The sequence below is a fragment of the Centruroides vittatus genome, unplaced genomic scaffold (genome assembly GCF_030686945.1).
Source record: "Centruroides vittatus isolate TY-2023 unplaced genomic scaffold, ASM3068694v2 contig_1208, whole genome shotgun sequence".
In the NCBI taxonomy this organism is placed as follows: Eukaryota; Metazoa; Arthropoda; class Arachnida; order Scorpiones; family Buthidae; genus Centruroides; species Centruroides vittatus.
The window spans coordinates 407,262-433,606 of record NW_027120772.1 but is presented as its reverse complement, the minus strand read 5'-3'; the positions used below and the strand labels follow the sequence as shown (position 1 = coordinate 433,606).

Here is a 26,345-nt window from a genome sequence, read left to right as displayed (position 1 = left end):
TGATATGGATTTCTTATCCGGATTTTGAATTAATTAGCCCCAAAAATTTCCCATTCATATTGTGTTCAAACGGGAAAATCCCCGACGCCACTTTCGTAATTGCATAATTGGTTTATAGAAAAATCCCTAGAACCCCTCGATTAGATTCCAGCACATTTTTTAATGCTGCCAACAAAGTGATTAAGTTAGTACTTCCTATTACGTGTCGACACTCCTTTCATTCTATGAAAAGCATCATACGTCGACGACTCGACACCGCTTTCACGCCACTAGCGAAGTGGTAGCACTCACCCCGAATTGCACCTCATTGAGGCGAGGGGCCATCCGGGTACGAATTTTGATGAACTTAAATCTCGTAACTTATTCTCAACGGGAACACTTAGATGTGTTTTTTCCAAACTGAGGAGGGAAATAGGTCGAATCTGGAGCCGACAATGTTGAATGGAACACAGAACAGAGACGAATTGACTACCGATAAACACTAATTGTTCGTTCGGCGTGTCGGAGCAACTAGTCATTTTTGACCCTGAAAGTCCGCGAAGTTTCCTTCGTAACCGGGTCACCGGTCCGTCCACACTAGGTCCACGTGACTACCGACGTCCAAAGAGAAAGAGGCAAGCGACGGTCGTTGCTCCAAAGAGGAGGTAAAGCGGCGCATTACGGAAGAAGAGCTCAGAATGCCGAACGAATTGGAAATGATACATCGCACCTTTCTGTTGCTGCTCTTCTGTATCTTAGGTAAGATCGTTTTGCACTTAAGTTCTCCTCCATTAACCCCTTAATGGAATGGCCTTAACTAGTCAAATAATTAAATGTTTATGGAGTTATTTCGATTTTATCTAATTTTATAAATTCATCTCAGAAAAAAATTGGCAATAATTCGAAATGACGCTAATTAAATTTTTACACGTATTTAAATATTAAAGATTATTTCACTAATAGTTGATTAAAATATTTTTAAATTTAATTGACGGTTTAATATAAGTATTTTATAATTAAAAATATCATTATTCAAGACCGTTTTTCCCATGTTTGGATTATAAACTCAAAGAAAATGTGGACGTAAATCATTTAATACTCATAAAATAATTAACAAATTTAGTGTTTAAATTTTATTATTTAATCGAATTTGAATATGTTGTGTGCGTAAAATGCGTTGCAATTTATCCTCATAGCTAGAAAACTTACAAATTTTCCACCTGATTATACGTATAAAGCATGTATTTGTATATGAGTGACTCTCGAGTTGAAAATTCCACTGGAAGAAAGAATTTTTAGACTTTTTAAAGGGGGGAAATACGAATTGCATGAGGCAAAAGGACATATATTTTACGTGAAGATCATCCGAACCAGTTGATTACAGCTCCCGAGGAAGAACAGATGTTTCAACGGCTCATTTAAATGCAATTTTCATACCAAACTTGACTAGGAGAGAGGTAGAGGAAAGCTCTGAGAAGTAGCTATCATTACTCTAAGAAAATTCCGGAAAACTTGTCTAATATCGACTTAACAAAGCCGGAGGGAGAGTCGAAAAGTCAGGTAATGTTCGAGTAAAAAAACAAGAAAAATGTTCGAGTAAATAGTGGGAAGCACGAGTCATCGGTCATGCGTTAAAAAGTATTTTGTACTCTTTTCTTAAACGGATACTTTCAAAACACGCGGCTCTAAGAACCATTGTTGCTGAAATAAATGGATAGATTAACAATAAATGAACCAAATTCTCTGGCAGACTATAAATTAGGTTAAAGGTAATATTTATTATCCACTCAAATATTAACTAACGTGGCCCCTTTACGTCATTCTAGGGCTACGTCGTTAACGAAGGCAACTCGGTCCCTAACGCCATTACAACAGAATGCTGGTGAGAAATTCCTGTAAAATTTAAGAAAAGAAAGATAAATGGGCCAAAAAAAGTCATTACGCAAACGTAACAACATAATCTCTGTATAGAGGGAGGCATTTGACAGAGTGCACGCATAACAGTTTCTAACTGGTTACTTACTTATTGCCAAGTTAAATTTAACAAACAACAACATTTTTTAATTGCAGGGTTAAATGGAATGAGAAAATGATTAGGTTAAATAACCTGTTGAACTTAAACAATTCGTTAATGTTTCCAGTCGAACGTGTAACGACGTCGTTTCCTTTTCTATACCAGCCACTTTTTTCCTGTAATTACGAAACGCTTAACGTACTGTACACTTAATCGTGTTACTATCTTACTCTAAGGCAACATTTCATGATGGTTTTCTACATGGAAAACTTATAGCTCTACATGACGAATATTATCGAGACTTGGTCCATTTATGTCATACTTACGCATACTCGAAGACCCTTTCGTAGCTGCACAGTTCTAACATTCCATTAAGCAATTTGTATTGTACCAGTTCGGTATGTCTCATTACTTAAAATTCCAGCCTCTTACGTACACTCTCCAGTCAGTTTGAGTATGAAGAACTGGTTATTATCGGATCAATTATGTATGAACGTTGACAATCAATAACTACTGTCGAAGATACGATCCGCTTGCATTTTCACCCCAATTTTTTTACTCTCAATTTGTTGCGAGTCTCTGTAAATTTCACTGTAACGATGGGAAACCGTAAATGCCACTCCAACAAGATTAAGGAATTTTTTTCGTAATTTCTAATAAGGTGCCTTTTTTATCGCGAAACCGACCTATATTTTTTCGATCACGCGCTAGTGAACTTATAGCCTGAGGGGTGAATGGTAAGTAAACAAACGATTACAGCTAACTAATTGAACTGGGGGTATCGTCGCCTTTACCAATTAGATCTTAGTGTAAGCGTTTCTAAAGCCCTTTAGCTTACTACACCGAAGGTACCGTATATTGTATATGCCAGAGATTTTCAAAGAGGGCGTCTTCAAGGGGGCGCTGGAAAGCAAGAAGTGATAGGGGTGTCTGAAGACAAAAGGGACAAAAATTCATGTTGAAACAAAGAAACGTGTATAAGAAATATACACATTAAAAGGGGGCAATAGTCTAAAAAATTTGGTAAAACACCGGTATATGCTACTACGATAACAAACCGTAGAGAAGGCAGTACATATCCGGTTTATAGTACTGAGTAGGAAACAAGAAAGGTAAACGGAAACATAAATTTCTTGGTAGTGACGATCTAATTGCAGTATCTTATAAAGAGGATAGATTATTGCCTATTGTTTCATTCGTGACGAAATTATTGTTAGAAACAATGAAATAAATGGAGTTACTGTTTTCGTTTAGATGTCGTAATTTTCATTCTAAGTTCAACCTTGGCACGATTATATTTGAAAAAAAGGAAGGACGAAAAATATTTTGTTATTTACACTATCATCTATGCACCATACGTAATTTTCTTGCCGAAGTTGAGTCATAAGAGAGAATTAACTCGAGAACTTTTACGTATTCCCCGTGCTAGAAATTAAATAAATTTATTAAAACCGTAGCTAACAGGAATAGGAACTATAACATTAGATAAGGGAAAATTAATAAAAATATAAAATAGTTTATTATAAATATAAAGAAGGAAGCGTAGGTAGCCTACTTTCTCTGTTATGTAAACAATAGTTTTGTTTTACTTGTGCAAAGGAACAATTTAGAAGTATTAGCTGTAAATTATCGGTTTATCCATGTCTTTTTGTCAACAACAAAGCGTGTCTAACAGGTAAGAAGACAAACTTCTGAAAAAACATTGTATCGATTCTCACCGCCACGTTGTTCCAGTAAACGTCAAAGGTATTCGTATCAGTTCGAGGAACTGTGAGGACGTTTTTCTCACGTCAAATTCGTGAGATAGAGCTGTTTCGAGGTTAAAAACTATTTTTGAAGTTTACCCTCAGTACGATTTATTTTCATCGCTAAAATGACCCTCTTTACAATAGGAAAATAAGTTTAATACCCTCAAAGTTTGAATTTTAATACATTTAATGCTACTTTTTTCCTACTCATTATAGTTTTATAATACATTCTTAGCCGTATTTCATATGGAAATCATGGATATGCAGTTTAATTCACAGAGTGGAGCATAAAATATGGGAAATTTGCATTGGAAAAGCTACTGTAGCTAGATTTCCATACTAGCTGGCACAAATATATGGGAAATTTGCATGAAAAAACGACTGTTTAGTTGGCTTTCCACGCTATTTTGTATAACAATATCCAAGAAAACAAAAAATCAGAACATTTCTTATCTTATCTAAGCTATCAAATTTTGCCAGCTTTCTCCTAATTAACCTATTAAACTGGTCCGAATCGATAACCTCACACTAACGAAATTTCTCGTCCTACTGCCTTCTAATGTCAAGATTTTTTTAATTTAATTTTTGACTTTCGTTTGTCCGTTTAATGCAAAAAACAAAAACGATCTTTGTAATATGACGATATGGAAATAATGGACGATCCTTCTTCCTTATTCTTATCTCGACCCCTAGCGTACGAATTTAGGGCAAAATTTTGTAAAAGTTCTCTCCAGAAAAAGACCTTTAGCGAGGATAACGACATCGAGTTGGGATTTTGCATGCAGTTTTAGTTTACTATTAACAATAATACGTAATTAAATGTTTAACCTAGTAACATTAGTGGCTATATGTGATGTTGCCGGTCCCCCAATAGAAGGACCGAAAAGTAACTCGGTGCGGGGTAGACCTTCTGGTTTTCTCTGCCCGATCGGCTAAATTGCAGAGAAAGTAAAAATAAGCGGAAAGCTTTTGTTTTATTTTAGATAATTGAAATAAAGCCCTTCGTTGCGGAAAGGGAAAGAGCAAATCTTACAAAACAAACAAAAAGTACAGTTTGTTGAATTCAACTTTCGTTCTACTTTACTGAAATGAATGAAGTCGCTAGCCTTCCGTTCTACATTTCTTCTCATTACGGCCACTGCGAACGATAAAACTTTGATTTACTCGCAATTTCGTCAATTGTAGTCGCTATTCGACAATTAAAACTCTCGTACGTTCAGGAAATTGCTTCCATTTCAAATGATATTAGAAATATTTAAATGTTACCGTGCATTCATTTGCTTTTATGCGAAGTAGTGAAGAAAAATAAGCACTTGAGAATTGTAAAATTTATTATAGAATGAGGAAATGCTTGGCTAAGCATTAAAACTTTGTGCAAAAGCAGACACGCCCCGCTAAATCAGGGTGGATGCTCGAAATTTGGCATTAATGTTAACAGTCCGTTAACCGACTACACTTTCAGTTTTTAATTTACAATTTAAACAAGTTGAATGAATAGGAAGCCGTACATCTTCCGAAAGATTCTCTTTTTCCTTCAATCTTTATCAGGTTATTAATAAATCTACTGTCCTAATTAGTTTTTATCCATAAGTTTATTCATTTTCTCGTATATTAAGTGAAATTGCATTAGTTTTAATCATGGCGGCGAGATGACGACGCGTGCTGGTTTTAATTATTTTGCCATTAGGCCTAAACATTATCGAGTTGAAAAATCTATCGTGTTTAAGTAATATCTCAAGCCGTTTAGGGATTTCTTTAATCTGCTCCTTCATAAGTCACCCAAATAAATTTACAGCAACTTTAAATAACTTAATTATAGATCGTGTTGCTCAGTAGAAACTCGCTTTTTTTGTATAATTATGTTCTAGTTAAGATTTATATGTAAAAAAGAAGTCATGAGAGAAGCCGATTAACTAAAATCCCACACTTGTCGAATGGGGGTCGTTGACGCTCGAATCTTCTCCCTATTTAGCGCGGAGACGAAATTTAATTAAACTTAGCTTTAGGGCCCTACTAAAAATAAACGGTTTATGTAGCTTAGCATTGTTTTGTCTCTCTTTAGATGCCCTAGAACCGAGTTCGTGTATTATCTTTTCCTCCTTACGTCACGTTGGTAATAGAAGGGTTAAGTGTTTTAAAAGTGGACTAAACTGTTCTCTATTAGTAAATAGTGCTGCGCGTAATCACTTCCATCTCGTGTAAGGTTCGAAAATAATTAAAACATGTTGGAATGGCGGAATTTTCTCAACGGGAAAACCTGAATGAAATGCTGCCAGAGAACAAAGAAATTGCGGGAACAAAAGGTGGCCTTGAATGAGTTTCGACGAAGCACAAAAAACAGCAAATATAAAAAGCTGAGATGTGAATAAGGACAAGGTTATATTCAAACGAGGAACTTCTAACCACATTTTCTTGTCTGATCATTTTTTTTCTTTTTGTCAAACGATCAAAAATAATTTTCTTCGCTCGTTCGTTAACCTCTACCAAATAAAACTATTTTATTATTAGATGATAATTTAAAAACTATTCGTGCATTCAAAATCGTTTATGCGAAACGAAAAGCGAGTAAAATTGCAGTTGTCGCCACGTTTCTTTTCAATATTTTATAAACTATTTCGCGCTGTAAAATGAAATCGTAGCGCGAAGAATCGCTTACATCAAAAACATGGCGACCAGTCAACGATGCTCGACGTCTGTCGGTTGATATTCGTTTTTTTAAATTTAATTTTAATATTAATTTAAACAATTAGAAAGCAATTTCCACTAATTTATTTAAGTGTTATTTGTGATTTTTTTCACTAATCAGATAATTTATATTGAAATTTTTACTTTGTATGAATGTTTACATTTAAGTGTGATCAATTCTAAATCCTGTTTCCTTTATAAAAGAAAAAGCTTAAAAAAATAGTCTGTCAAATGCCGTATTACACAATTTTTAATTGGGAATTTATCCCGAGTTCTGTATAGTTTTTCCTCGTTCTTTTTATTGATAAACTACTGAACGCGACGCACAAGACACAGAAGTTGACCTGCAAAAATAGCCTCTCGTCCTTGATTTAGAACTCGATTATCAAGTTGCATTGACACGAGCAAAGCTTCCGTTATAGACGGTCCTTGTTTGTGACGTGAAAAGTTATCGGACGAACCGAGCAAGTTTCCGAATGCTTCGACTCTTATCTTCTAAAACGTCAGTTTTCTGCGTATAGGTGTTTGAGTTTCTTCTATCACGCTTCACGAGACTTTTTGAATGTAGAAAAATTTTTATCTGCAGAAAAACGAGTTTTGCGGGCTATGCTTTTCGAACTGCGTAACTGTATTGGTCGTAATTGAAAACATAATTCATATAGATTACTCAATTATATTTTGATATATTTTATGCTATATTGATAACTCGAAGAACTGTTCTAAATTTTTTCTACACTCTACTTCTGAAATTATTATGGAAATCCCCTTAAAGAACAGTTTTCGAGTTACGATTTATAAACTTAAATTACTGTTCTCTTCCAGCATTCACTATTGCAGCCCCTTATTATGGAACAAAAATAGGCAAATTCAACACCCATTTTCATGACGTAACTGGAGATGTTTACGCTGTCGATGACAAGAGAATATTCGTCAAAGGGTTTACTTACGATGGAGCTGGACCAGGTAAACCAGATTTTATAAAGAACTGACGTGACCAAACCAAACTACAATTTAAAATTTCTATTTCAGATGCTTTTTTCTGGGCTGGAAAGACCTCCAGACCAGATGCCACTGGTTTCATAATCCCAGACGAAAAAGGAGGGTAAGTCTAAGTATAAAATATGTTGTCTGTACGGTGCTAGATTCTTCTAAGGAAACACGTTTTCGTTTATCTTACAGAACCAAACCTCTAAAAGCTTACCGCAATAAAGATTTGCTCTTGAAATTACCAGAAGGTAAAACACTGAAAGACATCAAATGGCTAGCCGTCTGGTGCAGAAAATTTCACGTAAGTTCGTACCGAAATTAATTTTGAATCGTGTATTTGATTGTAGTTACATATTCTTAATTATAACTTTCTTCAGGCCAACTTCGCCGACCTGCTAATTCCTAGAAACTTACAAATACCCAGACCTACCAATATTGGCAAGATGTCATCCTTACAGCACGGCGTTTCGTCTGGCAAGGTCATGGTCCTAGACTCGCAAACATTTTTGGTGCCAGATTTTACCTACGATGGACAAGGACCCGGTAAAACTCCATCTTTCGTAGGTCGCGGACCAACGCGAAACGGTTGGCGTGTTACACCAACCCCTTCCATTCCACGAAATCGCCATTTTGTTTCCCGTCAACGAGTTATTCCTAATAGAAATTTGGGAATAACTCGATAACAATCAGCGCCATTTTTAAATATAATAGAGCGCCATATAGCTTCTACTAACAACGCACATAATGTTTAAAAACTAATGAAATTGATGTTAACAGAGGCCAGTATATTGTATTTCTACGCCATTATTTCGATAATAAAGTAAAATTTGCATCTTAGTGCCAAAAGTCATTTGTGATTTATCAAATTTATTTATTACGAATTGATTAGAGAACTTGGCATTGCAATAAGCGTGTTCCTTAGAGAAAAGCGTACTTACCTGTAAAGAAGTATAAACTAATATGTCGTTTATAACTGTCCTATTGTCTAGTGTAGCACTGATTGCGAGATAATTTATTCCAAAACAGAAAATTTTAATCGAAATTAGGCCCATAATGGCCAAACAATAGCGACCGTAGCCGTACGCTTACACATTTAAAAAAATAAATATTGCGAGTGATACAGTAGAACATATTTCATATTATTGTTCTAATACACACAATACACTAATAACATGATAATATACTTTATATTTATTATTGTCACTATATTTTACAATAAAACACCGGAATGTATCATATACGATATTATATACTTTCCTGGTATAATTAGAAGTAAATCAGTGAACGAATAAACACACTAATTGAACTTACTCTTAAACAATGGAGATTTCATCCTTATCCCTCCTACTATTTTTGCTGTCTTTCAATATATATTTCTACTAACTTAGGTGTATAGATGCAGTTACTAGCGCCGTGCAGAAAATACTTTTAAATTTTAGTATCGAATCCTTCTTTAAAAGATGATAGTAATACTAATACTGAAATTGCGAGTATGCCACAAATACCTTCAAAAAGTTGTTCAAATTTGCATCAATTGCAAAGTCTTATTCAGATCATAATTATCGTCACGAAATCTCCCAACCGTTCTAAACCATCCTCGAATAATTGAGTTGTCAATTATTTTTATGCCAGTATTCAAGCTTGACATAATTGCTTACGTATTTTACTTTCAGAAGTACAGTACATTCGTAGAATATCTTGTCAGAAATATTTTGTCAGCACGTACTTGGTATTTTTTTAATTTCTTTTCGTAACATATATTACGATGTCTCGAAAAACTACACATGTGTATATTTATATTGCCGTAGGCAAGAATGGCAAATTCTTTTCTCATTTGCATCGAATAAAATCAGAATTTATAGTACACGCATACTGGAACAGAATAAAATATCATTTTCTTTTTTCAAGTCCTAAAATATTAGTAATCGTTGCATTTTCCTGGTAAAGATATTTGCATCAACCCTGTCATTTTCGGAGCCAAAAATGAAAAAAGTTTATCTTCGATTCGTAACAAATGGAAAGAAATGCAATCTTACGTATCCATAAAGACATTTTTAAACCTTTTGTTTGTTTTTAATTTTAAGAAAACTTTCAAAAGTTTAGATCTTAATCAGAATACAGATAAGGCACTTGCGTTAGTTTTACGGGCAGAGAAAGATGAATGTTTTGGTGTGTACGTAAGTATTTATTATGCATATTATGCAGTTTAATACAAAATAATTACTTATTTCGAATGCTTTTAGAATGAACCGCTTTGCGAATCTGATGCATCGTTACAATTACTGATCTCCCTTATAATTTAGCGTGAATTCCATAACTGATGAGTTCGTATTTGAAATTAGACTCGAAAAGATACAGCAAGTTTCAGAAAAGTCACTCGTTGCATATTTAGACGATCGTAGTTGATACGATACTGAGTGAAAGTGCGGGATGGCCAAAAGTTAGTTAATCGTTGTGAAGACATAATTTCTGTCTTGTTCTATAGCCAGTTGTACCAAAATGAATGCAATTCCGTACTATTTATATTTACAACTGTTCCACGAACGTACAAAACAAAACACGGTTAACTGACTTTTGGTCCATCCTGTAAACGTTTGCTATTTGAATTCCATATCAGTTGTCACTTACAAATTAACGATAGTTTTTATTGTTACTAATGCGTTTAACACGATATCTACAAAGTAGCGGACTTCTCGACACTCGATGTATAATTCATTCAAAAATTACAAAATTTTGTTCGCTTCAAATCTAAACAAACTACGGCTTAAACCTCGAGAAGGATGCAGTTTGAAGGGGCGCCACGCTTTACAATTTCTAGTTAATTTTTAAAATTATGCTTTCGGTACTAACTTTTAGAGAGAATATTGCGAGATCGTCGACATCTGTCTTAATAACCTGCTGAATTGAGTTAGAGTTAAATTACTTGCTACGTAGGATTAACTTACTCGTGATTTTAATTTTCCAGCTGCTTATTGGTGGGTATCCAAAGGGGCCGGACAGAACGAACGTGGATTGAGATTGAAAGATGAAAATGGAAGGTAAGTTTGAAATGCTCTTGTGTTCTTTGCTGTGCACGAAAACTCACAATAGCTGTTTCGTTTAGCCCCGCTCCACTTGCTCAATATACTGGCAAAACTGTAGTGATATCCCTACCTGATATCAAAACTATTTACGATTATGACTGGCTGGGTGTGTGGTGCCAAGAATTTAATGTCGATTTCGGAAGCGTCAAGATACCTCATCATATTGCGGTTCCTCCATCTTTGAGTAGTTTAGGAGTTAAGACTGAGGTAAGAAAATTTTACGCTAGATTTCTCTCTGTCCTTACCTATCGTCTTTAATTTCCCGAATGTCGCATCGTCACCACTAGAAAGCACATTTCTCTAATTTAAATTCGGTTGTAATAATGAATTTCCTGCAATTTTAGAACAAGTTGAACTGCGAGGTCCTCCTTGACGATTTAGGTTTCGAGTTAAGATGGGTGGTGGAAGAAAACGATGTCATTATGCAGCTGGTTGCAAAAATAGGTAAAAATTATTAGAAAATTAAAAAAACGATTGTTTAAATGCTTTAAAATTAACAATATTTTTGCAGATAAAGGAGAATATATGGCTTTTGGATTTAGCAAGAATGATACTTTCACTCGGATGGTAGATGCCGATGCTATAATTACGTGGATAGATGGGGCCAATCGAGGTCACGCCGTTGATTATTATTTGGAGTCGAAACAACAAGTGAGTGATATTTATAACTAATTAAAATAATAATTACGGTTCAATAAATAACTTTTTACTTATCAGTGCGTGGGAAATCGTGGTGTATGCCCAGACACTAAGTATTCTTCGGCTCAAGAAAATGTATTGCTCATGAATGCGGCAATCGTAAATGGTTATACCATGATCACTTTCAGGCGTCCTCAGTTGGGTGGTAAGAATTTCATTTAAAAAGTATTCATTTATCGATTATTCACGTCTCACAGATGGAATTTTTTCAGTCGATGCAAAATATGATCAACATATCTACTCGGATGGTCCTCAAGCAGTTATGTGGGCAATTGGGCAGATAAACAATCGAGGAGAGGCTTCTTATCATAAGCACAAGACGAAAGGTTAGTCGATTAATTAATTACCTGATTATTCACTAATCCCAAACTTAACGATTTTTAATTTTTTTTAGGAAACTATCTCATCGACTTCTTTCGACCTCCTCTTTGGAACTGTCCCGAACCAGGTGATTATTCATCCGAGCACAAAGAAACAAGCCCAGTAATTACCACCACTACAACAACTACAGAAGAACCAAAAACTGATGCTTGGGACATACAACCTATAGTATGCCCAGCGGATCAAACATTTAGGGTGCAAATTGGTCCAACTGGAGGCAAGCGCGGTTATCAGGCTATTACGGGTACGATTCAAATGATTCAAACAATAAATAACAATAATGTTTTATCAATTAAAACATTCAAACACGAGTGGTCCTCTGCGCTTTAAGAAAGATGTGATCGAAACATATTTTATGCACGATTGGTTGAAAAACGAGATATTGATAAAGATGGACGTACTGTACGTATTCTTTTGAAAAGTATATCTTTAGCCAATCCTCAACAGTTTAAATTTTTTGCATATAAAAATTGCAGAGAACCGCTTGTGTTAAGCATTACACTTTAAACTATAAATATCATATTTTAAACTATTCACTTTTTAGGAAACGTCGGATGGGGCATTGCCTGGTATGTTAATGGAATACTGGTACCAGAACTAACAGTAGAACGCGGTAAAACTTACACTTTCCTGGTGGAAGGTGGATACGACGCGCAGAACCCTTCCCGTCATCACCCTCTCTACATTACGGATGATCCAGAGGGTGGTTACGAATATAAATCGGAGGCGAATAAACGGGTAAGAAATTCGTATTCAAATTCTATGCGGTATGCGTGGTTTATATTTTGAATAAATGACACGAATCGCATTTCCTTGCAGAAAGTAACCATCTTTGCTGGTGTAGGTATTAACAGAAGCGGAAAAGTTGTGCCAACTGCAAGTAGGTCTCACTTAATAAACTAATAAAATTTATTTATTAGGTTTTATATAATATTATATCAAATAAATAATATGGACATCTTATAACTTGTAGCTGGAAGACTTTGCGAGTGGAAGATCCCCACTAATCGCACAGTTAAACCTGATGACTACGAGACTTTCGAAAATTTCCAACGACAATTGACACTGAAATGTGAAAATGGAAAGGCGGGAGTCATGTCGTGGAAACCAGATAGAAATACACCAGATCTTGTGTACTATCAGGTAAATTTCCTCCACTTGTAAAATCAGATTTTCATTCAAAGCTTATTACGTATTTTAAAATCAACTTTTAGTGCTTCACTCACCGATTTTTGGGCTGGAAGATTCATGTTGTAGATTCTTGTAAAGAGAACAGAATTTTACAGCCATCGGCTAGTGGAAGAACAACCAATAACATTTATTACAAGACAGATAATCATTTGTTAAAAACCACAACAGCAGCACCCGTTGATTATGAAATTATATATTATGACTACGTAGACGAGCTAGATAATAAAACTTCCACCGAAATATATCCAGATATCATCAAAGTAAAGAATCATCATTATCATCCTACATCTTTAGCGACCAAATGGCCCGCTGCAGTATTCACACCAGAAAGAGTGACAACCAGGCCAACTCGTCGACCTACTTATCGATTTACTACCACCACCATCACCACCACTACCACCACTACAACACAAAGACCTCGAAAACAGACTGTTATAAACAATTACCAAAGCTATCCTTACAGAGGGACAACTAGAAGACCCTTTTCCAAACCCAGTAATGTATATCAAGAGGGGTTTGTTCCTTTGATTATTCGAACCAACAGAACTCTAGAAGATTTGTTCCAAGGAAAACCACGAAGAGAACCAATATCTCGCCACGACACTGTCAGTTCATCGAACCAGCCTAAATTTGGAGAAAGGATAAGGAAACCAGGATCTGTTCCTTTGTTGGTACATAATGCAAATAACTTGAAACATAAGAATAATTTCCTTTCTTCTGTTTTACCTACCGATATTCGTTTCTCTACTCTGATACCGGATGATAAACATCCCAAACCTTCCAAAGGTCCTCTCTTGCCAATGTTGGTACCCTTACCACAGGAAAATTTGAAAAATACAAGAATCAACCATAGGCATAAGAGAAACCTAAACCTTTAATTCCTATAGTATTGAGAAGTGGACAAGGTCCTAATGCCACTTACCCTATTTTAGATCACGTACTTTCTCTGATTGCAGAAGACCAGTATCATCCGGGGTTCGCGTCATCCAGATTATCTCGAGTGTAACCAACGGCAACTTGTTCAAAATCAAGCCCTTTTATGGAGAAGGGAATTTATATATTAATGTAACGTGGCTTATTTTGGATTGAGACATATTTGTAGATCGAATGGAGCCGTACTTGTGATCGACGCCGAAAGACTTCAAATTCTTGTCGTTGCACATTGTTGGCTTTTATCGTATCGTTGTCATTAACTTCTCTATTATTTTAACTTAAGTAATTATGAGTAAAGCCAAATCCTCCGCCATCTTGCAATTGCAATGCACAGATAACAAAATCTGGATATACACCAGAAACTTTAAACTAACCCTTTTGATACGGTGGCGTGTTTTCTACTTCTATGTACGGTACTCGGACATTCAGTATTACGTAATTAGAAAGTGTCCCGACTTCGATGGTAGCGAAACGAAACAATAAACCAAAGTTACATCTGAAACATTCATATTTTTTAAATTAACATTTTCTCTGTCGTTAGCTAAACTCATTTTGCGTATTTGTTACACGTGTTTATACCCTTAGACATAATATTATTTTAATGAATAAGATACAGTAGGTGTGTCTTGTGAATATTTGTAATTTTGTAACAATAAAACGAATTTTATTTTATTTTTTTCTAATTTTACGTAGAATTATCAGCAAATACCTTACATCACAATTGTCGTTGTTACTGTTGTTTCTAAGGCCCATAACTGATCATAATTATGTATGATGGTTTCTGTTAATTGTCTTAATATTTTGTATAATTAGATTGAGCCACTAGACTAGCAGAAGGATTAACGGAGAAAGTGAACTTGGTTTCGCTGATTTCCAATAAGCAAAAAGATGTTTCATTCATTCACGAGATCGTCCAGCATGCGAGATAATGGAAAAAACAATACCTCAATATTATCTATTATTCCAATAGCACGAAGTTTTAGACAGGATTCGAGTCAGGATACCCACATCCAAGATATCCAGCAACGAATTGCTTAACTTTCCAGACACGTTTCCGGGAAAGTTAAAACTGCGTGTGGAGTCAGCTGTTATGATATTTTATTTAAAAAGTCATTTTATATAATTAATTTAATTATTATAAAATGGCAAAAAGCTTAAAATTTTGAGGGTAGGGATAGGTTTTATATAAGAAATTGTAAATGCTAATAACGAGTAAAATCTTCGTTAAGTCAGACTCCCCTCAAGATATAACACACGACTCCTCTCTATTTTCACATCCCTTTGACCTCAAACCACCAAAATTTAATAGCATTAAGCTTCAAAATGGATAAACAAAATCGAGCCGCCCTCGGTAACACGATTACGTACAGAAAAAACCTGGAATTTTTAGCAGCCGGAAAAATAATACATATTTAATATGGTATCCCGAGTAGAATCCGGTGTAGGAGACCACTCGATTCGATTACGTAACATATAGCCTAATCAAATCTCGATATACCGGTCTCCTAAATAGCGCTTCCATCGATAAATTCACATAAAGAGACCGTCTCTATCAGTATTAAATAGGGAACTTTTTTGTATCCGTAAATTACGAACTTGGAAATTTTGCATCGGAAAGAGCGTTGTTATCGCCAAATTACGTGACTTTCAAACTTCCAAACTTAATATCGAGGTGTGCACGCGAGTTCATAAATAATTCCTATTATTTTAGGTACTTGGGATTAGCACCACACTCAAATTAGTCCCAAATTTAGGGACGAACAAATGACAACACTAAATCCAGGTATAAATGTCAACGTTTTCAATTTTCGTTATTAATTTGTTTATAAAATCATAAAACTTATTAGAACAAGAATAACAAGTACTGTACAATCATTAAAATTATTACAGAAATGTCATTGCCGAAAGGGATAATAGCTTTAAATGAATATAAAATCTAGAAATTAACAACACTAAAGAATTTAATTCCTACTGAAAAGTTCTCACACGTGTGCGCACTCCGGTTAAGAAACACTTCTTAATAGCTAGCGTCATCTGACGATGACTTTTAATACTAATATATTTTAAAAATTCGAGCGTATCGAGAGGAGCAACCGAAATCCAACAAGGAAAAATATGTCTATCAAACATTCCGACTTCGGTCTCTATATTTAACACTCGCTGATATCATTTTATATCGCTTACGCTAGTTCAGCTTTTATGTTTTTCTGGCCAGTGTAGTTGGAATGAGTTGATATTGCCGATGCCAGTTAGGATGTCTGAGATTGCCGATGCCACCTTCGATTAGCGAGTTTAGTTCTCCGGCTGTACGAGGAACGTATTCGAAAAAAAAAAAAAACGTACGAAGCGAACAGGTGGATGAGAACGGTCTGTCACCTGGAGATGCGAATTCTTATAGAATTTATCTCTGGATTAAACAATCCAATTGGTCCCGAATTGGTTCCTTTCTGTATCTAAGAATAACTGGAACCCAATCGCGTTACCATAAAGGTCGAGCCGCCATGTTTAACCTGATACCGCATCTCGATCTCCGAGGGATGTTTAAATAAACTTCGCAACTTTGTTCGTATTTTAATAAGTTTTTTCTTGTCTCTTAAGAATTTATATTAGGTATTCACGATGTTATTATTTTGGAAAGCATAATTTAGTATAGTTTACTGGGATTCGGGCCTCGTCCGGAACCTCACAAACCTAAAATTTCTCAACTAAACTTTAGACAAGTTTAACTCATAGATAAATATTTAAAAACTTATTTTTTAAAATTAAAAGCAAAGTCTGTCCAAAAGGGACCACCATTTATTTTTATTGCGTTCTAGACAATACACATTCTTCTTCTTCTTCTTCTTAGTAGATAAAAGCAGCAACAACTCCAAGTATGGATGGATGTAAGCAACGAGTCTGTATGTCGCCAGTTCATTTTTTAGAAATTACTTTGTGATTTTAATTGAACGTATTAATATTTTGTGTTTTTAAAAGGACATTTTTTTAACTTCTGGCAACGAGTAGCCTACAGAAGTCAGTTGCCAAGAATGTGTATTGTTCAGAACGCAAGAAAAATAAACGGTGGTCCCTTTTGGACAGACTTTGTTTTTAATTTTAAAAAATAATTCTCCTCCATCGGACGAAAAAATTTACAGATTTAAAAACTTAAATAACCGCGAAGACCACAACGAAGAAACTGATGTTATCCGACAAGTGAGTACAATAAATTCCATTCTTTTAATATTTTCCGTAACCAAGAAAGCCGTGGACAGTTCTACACATAATTAATAATAATTAGTAACAGAATACTTCGGGCATTAAATTACAAAGATATTGGACATAAAACTCGCAGTTGAGGTGGCTGAAGGATCGACCGAAACATTACATCAAATAAACTATAGTATGCACCTTTACAATCAAATCCAGAGGAAATAGCCATCGTAGTACGATTTACATATTTATACGCCATTTTACGTCACCAGTCTTTACTTTTACTAATGTAATCGTATCAACCTTTGTCTATTTTAAAACCTAAATGATCATTAATTCTTTTTTTATTTTTTAACCTTTAAAATTTCAATGCGTTCATAATATAATTTTTCCTTTCACGCCTACTAACTTTTAAAGGGTATATCAAAATATGCGGGTAAACAACACACCTAGCAGAGAAGACACGGCCAATTTTCAAATAAATCTGAGCATTAGAATACTAAATTTTTGATCGTATAAAATATTCAAACAGTGTTTTTGCGATAAACTTAACACTAAATTAAGGCTCTGGAGTTTACAGCCTTATTCTTTTGCATTTCAGAAATTGATAAAAGGTGACGACGACACAATTTATACAGGCCTGAGTAAACTACATTTTATGAAAGAAGAAACGTTTATACTAGTTACAAAAAATAAAATGCCTTTTAAATTAGAATAACATATAATTTACCTCTGGATCCACCTGTTACTAGAGCAGTCTTGCTATAGAAATCCTAAGTCATTGTTACGACACCGAGTTATCATCAAAATGACTATTTTTTTATAACACGTGAAGCAAGAAGCGATTTTAATCAGAGTTCTTAAGATAAATAACTCTTAGTTTTACGCACAAATAGTCTCCCTATATACCTATTGGTAATTTCAGTCGTTACGTTTACCTAAACAACCAATTAGCAACTTTCCTTTAACGGCGGAGTTATTGTGCGCAGTTGCATCTTACGAAATGAAATTTAAAACATCACACGATTGCGCGTGTATTAATGATCCTTAATAATTGAATTATTTCTGATAAACTGAGGAAGTTAAAAAGTTATTAAATATAAATAGTATAAGGCAGACATCAGACAGACCCTTCTTACGTTACGTTACGTCACGTCTGGTCGATCAAAGAAGGCCAGACGTAACGTAAGGTCTTACAAATAACGTCTTCTTTGATTAGCGGGAGTAACGTAATGTAAGGACGCAGCCTAAAACCTAATCGTATCTCGGATACAATTAGAATTCGAGTTGAAAATTTGAAAATGATGGAAAACTGGACGGACAAAGGTCCACCAGTGAACATCGGTAGTTAGTCGGGGGGTTGGCGCCTGGCCAACGTATGGGCCACGTGGAGTCTTCGCGTCATCGCCTACATGTCGCGTTGCTGTAAACAAGCTAAATGAAACCGAACCGGACAGACAAAATTGCCATGTGATGAAAATTTGATACGCTACGAATCGAAGAAGATGAAGATGGCGGAACAAACGTTTACCGAGGCAGTTCGACAGCCGCCTTCCGTTCTGAAAGTCTCGGGGTCGTCGAGAATCATCGATTCCAGAACATTTGATAATGAAGTGCCGGATGGGGTACTGTACACCCGGCACTTCAATATCAAACATCCTTTGTATTAAAGATGATTGCCACTTCTGTATATACACCTACACTTGCATATTTAGTCTACGGTTTTAAAGATCAAAATAAAGAAAATTAGATTTATTAATACAATTCTAATTTTTATTTCGTTTAATCACAAATAAAATATCAAATGCACGTAAATGCGCACATTGTCCGCAAAAATGACTCACGTTTTAAACTTTAAGGACAAATCTTGTAAAATCGACAACGTAATTTGTTGACGTAAAGCCGGACAATGGGGAAGCTTTTTTGCCAATTCTTAACAGTCGAATTCGAATTCACTCTTCGTCGATTACACATACGCGTTTCTCCGAATTCTGGTTTTCAAATAATCATCTGTTTTCGCGTAGGAATGAATTAAAACTTATATCGAGCTCCCGTGTAATTTTGGAATTTCAATTCAAAAGCTTTGCTTTTCCTATTGCTATTCATTTTTACTGCTGACAATACACAAGCAGAGGCGTATCCGGGATCTGAACTAGAGGGGGGCAACTCGTATTAGTTTCGAGGAAGTGGAGAGGAAGAGTGAGATTTTACAACACATGGCTCTAGTCTAGTCACAATATTTATTATTCAAACTAAGATTAAATTAATACGTCCGTGTTGTGTCTGTGTCAATTACTATACAGTACTTTAATTTTTCTTCTAGGGAGGAGCAGCTGCCCCTCGCTGGGTACGCCCTTGTACACAAGAACGATTGAAACGACCCAGATAAAATACTTTTGTTTTTAAACACCAGAAGGTGAGAATCTGGTAAACAATGCGAATACGCAGTTCACAAAAATTATTGCAAAAACGCAAAGAATCCGGCCTAGGTTTTTGAAGCAGTGAAAAATGAATAAACATTTTCCTCGTCTTATATGCGAGTAAATACGGTAAATTCATTTTGGTGTTGCATCTTTGAAAGGATTAATTTCTTACAATGGAAACACTAGAATTATTTAATCAACTTAATTAACTTATCACACTATTCACACCACGATAAAAATTACACACACAAGGAAGCATATGCAATTGGCTTTTAAGTCAACAGATGGCGTAATGTCAGAAATGTTATACTGAAATGTGTATTCGGAATATTTTTAAATTTTTATTTTTATTTCTCTGTAAAAACTCTTATATTTTCTATTATAACTTGAAAATGTTTCGTATATTAAAAAAAAAAATTTTAATGTTTTCTTTTTTATGTTTAATATCGACAGATGGCGACACATTTTGTGTAGTGAAGTGTGTTTAATAGAATTATCATTACAGTATTTTCATCACTCGATGAACCACAAGCACACATAAATACAAATAAAATTTTTTGATTAAATAATTACTTAATTAATTAGCAAATAGTGAAACATTTCCTAGGTCCAGAGTGGCCATGTGTTATCGCTGTCGGTTTACTGATAGAAGGTTCACTTAGACTTAATGCATTTACGTTTATGCGAAGAAATTATTTTATGCCGAGATGGTGGAGAAGTAGTGGATAACCTGTTTGCGTGTAATGTCAAAGTCATTGGTTTGGCTAAAAATCCAGAAAATACGGATAAATCGAAAGAGGGGAGCCGAACTATTTGTTTCTTTTAATTATTTTCCTTGCCAAATATGGTCGTCAAATTGCAATTTCTTTCCGTTAGTGTGTGTGATATATTCAACCGGGGTAAAACGGAAGATTGTCGAACCGTAATCACGACAGGAGCCTCGTATCGCCTCTCAGAAATATGCGAGAACAGCATGCTTTACTGGAACGGTATTTTATATTGTATATACGGTAGTTAAAATACTATAGTTTTCACTTTTCTGTAGTAGATATTACTGTTACTTTACTTTATCGGCACTTTATGCCAAGTTAAACGAACATTCATTCAAATCCTTAGACTTTTCAAAGATGCCTTTTGCTTTCAGACCATGTTCGAGGCTAATTAATGAAAGAGTTTTGCTTATAAACCGTGTTTATCATTTTAATCGTTACTTTCTAACAACGATAATCGGCAAACGTACAGAAATATTGCTTATGTTTAAGTAGTATGTACCAAGTTTATAAAAGGAAATTGTATAAGAATACGGAAGCTACAGAAAATGGCCAGTATGAAACGTAACGGAGTACCTGTTTACAGTTGTGGTAAAGCCGGTCTTGATTGCTTAACGAAAAGTATGGCGATGGTTTTTGTGCCTTTCCAAGTAAGTGGTACTGTACAAGCAGGGCCGGATTTACATAAGGACATTTGGGGCCGGTGCCCAAGGCCCCCACAAAACTATGTTTAAACATAATTTTTTTCCCTATTACTGCGACAGCCTAGTGTGGCCTAATCACGAGGGCCAAAGGCAAAGAAAACCAAACCCGGGAAAAAACCTATGAAACATCGGAAAATTTCGGGACAAAATTTACATAGGTATTTTTCAATTAAATTAAAATAATTAGTTTTACACAATAAAATATATGTATGTTTACAATAACCTTATTTTTAAACGAAATTTACAACTTCCTAGTTCAAATCTAATTGAAAGTACAGTATTTTGTGTAAATTTTCTAAATCATCAAATTTGCCTACTCTTAAAGGGGGTCCCCACCGAATTTGTGCCCAGGGCCCCTGGATTGGTAAATCCGGCCCTGGGTACAAGTACAGTAAATATTCATCTAAACCACTACCGATTTTATTATATTCATCACATTGTTACAGATTTGAGTCAAAAACCTAAATTCTACCGTAATGGATACAAATAAGTCCAGGATATATGCAGGACAAGCGTTTCTCTGATTTGACGAGAAGACACCGTTAGAAGAAACGCGCAGTTAGTAGAAAACTTATTAGTATTAAAACACGTAAGAAAATTTTCAATTTAAAATACAGTACTTACTTTTCACAAGCGAAAGACATAACTACTAGCAGCGTATTGTTTCTGCTGAGCTTTGTCGGGCTAGCACGATTATGATTACCGGAGTTAATCTTTTTCATTCGATGGTAGTAATTACTGCACGGCATCCTCGGTGAGTTAAAACCTAATTATTATGTTTAAAATAAAAAAGATATTATTGGATAAACTAAAACAATGATTACATTCTGATACTGTACTTTATAGGAACGGTCTTAGGAGCCCTATATTTACGTGCTGATTTTCTATAAAAGCATGGCTGTCTGAGTTTTGATATTTTATATTTATTTTCAACAAGAATGTATCGAATCATGTTACATTGAGCAATCTTATATAAATTACTTTAGAGTAGTTAACATATTCAGTTACTTTTGAAACAATTATACAATAAAAATATCTTGATTATACTATAAAATTCTTTCTATGGTCTGTATCTTGTACAGGATCTAGGATCTGGTAAACTAAAACCTTACACATATGTATTGGTAGACTATAATGTAATGTTCTGTTACATCCCACTGTTATAATGGAAAGAAAATTAGCTACAAAAATACATAACTTTAATTGTGCTTTTAAGAATAAATATACTATTGTTTGAACAACATTCGCGTAGGCACCGACATGGCGAAGAAATGATGGTGCTCACTATCTAATAACAAACATACCTTACTGTTATAATGATAATTTAATTTAAATATTAATATATATTTTTTTACTTAATTTTGGTGAGTGTTTACGTTCGTCCCATAGGGAACAATCTGTAAAATATTTTTTAATTCTTAAAATTTTAAAATACTTTAAATGTCCACATTTCACACGAGATGGCATCATTTCGACTTTCCTCCTCGATACCTAGATAGTCAGTCACAATCCGGTAATAAAGTATAGAAAGAACGTCGAGACGATAATCTGATAGAATCAGTGGGATATAGAAGTTTGGGTGTAATTAATTAACAGCGCAACAGGAGAAAATAAACTGAAAGAAAAGATAAATGAAGATGTCGCACTAATAGACTAGGAGCGGTTAACGAAGAGTCTATGTTGCCACGTTCGTTTTCGAGTTGGGTGTGGCTCTGACAAGTTGTTATGCCCCACCCTGTTACCGCTTTTCGAAGATCGACCACGAAACAATTGAAAGATCTCGTTTTTTGCAGAATAATCCGCCCGTGTCAATATTCCCGGGTGTTTAACCTTTCCAGAATATCCACATTTGTTTTCCAAAGTCTTCGCTCGTCTAACTGCAAAGTTTGCTTTCTTTCATTGTTCCGAACACAAGCGAGGAAGAGGTGATTTACCGAGCATCCTCTCCCTATTTTTATCTAGATAATCAAGAGAATGCCAAATTCTAACCGAAGGATTCTTACCGTTTCTGAATAACGGCACAAAAATGAAATTATGGCACCAAGCGGCCCGTACAGAGAATCGTCGTATAAAATGAAATTGTGGAGCATCGCGAAGAATTTTCAGTAAGGTGCGATAAGTTAACGAAGGATGGTGATTTGATTTGTGAAGTAACTCGCAACGATAACAACTGACTAATCCATTTTTATCTTTTTTCATAAAAGAAACATACAATGTGCTTCGAAGGAATTCTGTTAAATCTTCGCTCGATCTCTTCACTACTTGACAGAGAGGAAACTTGGATTTTGAGAAACGAATTTTTCATTATTGATTTCCTTTACTAAGAAATCGTTTTCAACTTTTTCAAATTCGTTATCTCCTTCACTTCTTTGTTTTTCTACGCAATCTTTTACCTCATTCCTTATCTTACTTTTTTTAACTAAGCATATTTTCATGTTGCTTTGATTGTTAGTTCTGTCCGTAACGATCTCATTTTTTTCATTCTTCGGATGTGTTTATATGCACCATTTCTTTCTTTTCTTCTAACTTCGATTCTGAATGCGGTTTCTTAACCTCGCCTATTGGGACTTTCTTCCACTCTTTTTCTTTTGTTTAGTGCCTTTTCTCTTATTTTTTTAATTCTCTGGCTCCGTGATAGAATTTTTTCAACGTCTCTAGAGATTTCTTTCGTACCTTCTTATCACTTTCTTTCACAATACGAAGAGTCTTGTTTTTAAGAACTTAAACACACGTTTTTAGTTGTTCTTAACATGCTTTAGCGATTTACTACTATTATTCTATTTGATTCAGTTTTATTGATCGAAATAATAGAGAACTTTTAAGAACTTAGAAAAAACACAAAATATGGAACTTCGGACGAAGCGATTTCTAGGTTATTGATACTACTATTATTCAAATCAGTCGCGTGGCTTCGATTATATCTTGTCGTGTACGGTGCAATCTTTGAAACTTGTTTTGCTTTTTCAATTTGATTTATTCTTCACTTTATTACTTCTTTTTTCTAGAAAAACTTTTCTCTAATTAATAATTTATAAAAAATAAGTTACGTGAATAATTAACATTGGCAACAAGAGATATATCTTACAAATTATAATCGAAGTAATTACATAATGGAACAGACGTAAAATTCACCTAATCATAAATATTTAATGAATGATAGCGAAGAGATTATTAAAGATGATAATTATTATTCACCTGGATTTTTCAATTTTTGGGTTTTTTGAAATTTTATTCGATTATTTTGAAAGGTTTCTTGTGTATTAACCAGTGGAGACAAGAAGTGTTTTTAACCATTGTCAAAAATTATTTGTCAAGAAATTTATCTGTAATGGCGATGTCCTCGCTTATTAAGATATAATAATATATAAAATTGTATTTATTTTAAATTACAGAAATTGCCATTCTTTTAGTCTCTACTTTTTTCCTAGAAACCAGCGATACAATGTGAAAAGTAGTGTTTTTCTTTAATATCCTGTACTTTTTCTTCTTATGTGGGTTCGTTTTTTCTTACTTCTTTACGTTTTTAACTTTCATAAAGCACTTTTGGCAGCATAATTTTATCGTTACACTAAACTTTTTGTTAAAATCTCTCCAATAATTTCGTTTTTTATCTTATTGGTTTCTGATGAAACTCGTAACTGGTTCAGAAAAACGGTAAATGCTACGCAAGATTAGAATTACCAAGCCCAAAAAAGTTTCGGTAACTATTCTGAAAGTATACTTTATCAAAAAGAAAAAAATTTTGAGGAAATTTCGAACCCAAAAGCCATTGTAGAAAATGATGCCACGATACTATTTTGAGGTACATTTGACTAGAAGTATCGATTTCTTTGTGGGAAGTGCTACTAAAAGAAATAATATTTGTACTCGACTGGCGATCCGATCCCAGAGAATTTGTTACTTATACAGTAAGGACGGTGTTTAAAGTTCTTTGCGATAAGTAAATGCTGACACCACTAAATCTTTGTCTGACTCCTCATCTTCCTTTCTATCTTCTTTCAGCACACAATCAAATACTCTATTTTGTGATCGATATTAAACTGCTCGCTCCTCTTCCAACCTACTTCTTTATTTATACTTGTTGTATGCGGAATAAATTGCCTTTCTGGAGCCCTCTTACATCCTAAATGAGCCTGTTTTACGTAATCCCTATCGCTTAACCGCACTCTCAACTTGTAAGTTGACTGCGGAGGAAAACAATGTATGTAAGAAGCGAGCAGAAATGTTACTTTAGTAAAACATTCGCCAACGAGAGCTTCGCATGTAAACTTTTGGAAGAAAAGCTAACGTACTCCCTCTAATTAGAGGAAAAGGCGCTACTTTAATTACAATTATCACCTTTACGGGCGCGCCGACCGCCTACACGATTGGCAAAAATGCTACTATAATAAAGATAGCGACTGTTGTTATGACGTCGAAGGGTGTGCTTCGAATATTCCAAGAATTAATTAAAGCTTTTTGGGAAATCTGATGAGTCAATCGCGCGATAACCGAATCTGCTGCCACCTGCCACATTGATTCTTCTCGTTACACGATTCTTGTGGCATTAAACGAAAACTTTATTCCGTGTACTTCGACGTCCCGACTTAAAAAGAAATTCATAATTAGGTTCATTTAGAATATTTAGCAGATCGAGCCTGTCATAACAATTATTATTGTTTTTTTATGTTATCATCGAAAATAACCGAAGAAGTTAGGATTTACCGTAAATATTAATAAACTACACAATATTGCCATTAATATATTATCTGTCAGTAACCGTATACAGCTTAAATGTGTAGTTATAGGATCGTAATTATATATAAACGTCAAAACCTACTTTAGGAGCATTATATTGAATCAGTATAATTCCAGATATTTTTATTGTTTTCTCTTAAGGAGCCAATACACTCCAAAGATTACCCTAGAGTTTCTTCGTAGTAGAGTGATTAAATGTGGCATGTCTCTTTAAAATCACTGGCTTACAAATTGTTAGCTTATATTAAAATTCTAATTCTTTAAAGTGCAAATTAAGAAAGTTTTACGACATTTCTCAAGTATTTATATCATTACGTGTCCTCGTGTACTGTACAGTACATTGTCCTAGTAGTATTAATATTCGACAATAGTTCTTCTAGTTATCAGAATTTAAATTTAGTTGCAGTTATGAGTAAATTTCTCGAAATTTATGCAGTAGAGTCCCGAAAACTCGGCACTCGATAACTCGGCCACACTCCCACTCCTCCACCACGTGTCTGGCGCATTATATCCGATGCAGAAATTATTGCTGCCGTCAGTTAATGAAAAAATGCCGGAAAATGATGAAGACGCTGACGTTGAGGACTCCAGCGTACCAGCTCCTAAAATATCACACAGTGAGGAACTAAAGGCTGTCGAAACGGCCCTTCGGTATTTGAGCTACAAGGTGCATCGGTAATGGACTTACCGTTCCTTCGTCGTCTTCGCGATGAAGCGGCAAAACGCAGAGTGCAGTGCGGAAGACAACGGGACATTACGCGTGTCTTTAAAAAAGTAGCCAGTTTTTGCAAAGTCGGATGGTTAATTTTCATTTTTATG

The 26,345-nt window shown here is 34.9% G+C and overlaps 1 protein-coding gene across 1 annotated transcript; it reads left to right on the top strand.

The window, feature by feature from the left end:
• Positions 1–485: 485 nt before the first annotated feature.
• Positions 486–13,645, top strand: LOC136985336 (protein Skeletor, isoforms B/C-like). The gene is made up of 16 exons (XM_067282600.1): positions 486–738; positions 7,249–7,389; positions 7,456–7,528; positions 7,606–7,714; positions 7,791–7,956; positions 10,379–10,451; positions 10,517–10,703; positions 10,841–10,940; positions 11,008–11,147; positions 11,214–11,340; positions 11,408–11,521; positions 11,590–11,820; positions 12,121–12,314; positions 12,396–12,456; positions 12,550–12,719; positions 12,791–13,645. Exons 1-16 carry the CDS (start codon positions 678–680, stop codon positions 13,643–13,645), a joined length of 2,802 nt encoding a protein of 933 aa, XP_067138701.1. The 5' UTR covers positions 486–677.
• The last annotated feature ends 12,700 nt before the right edge of the window (positions 13,646–26,345 follow it).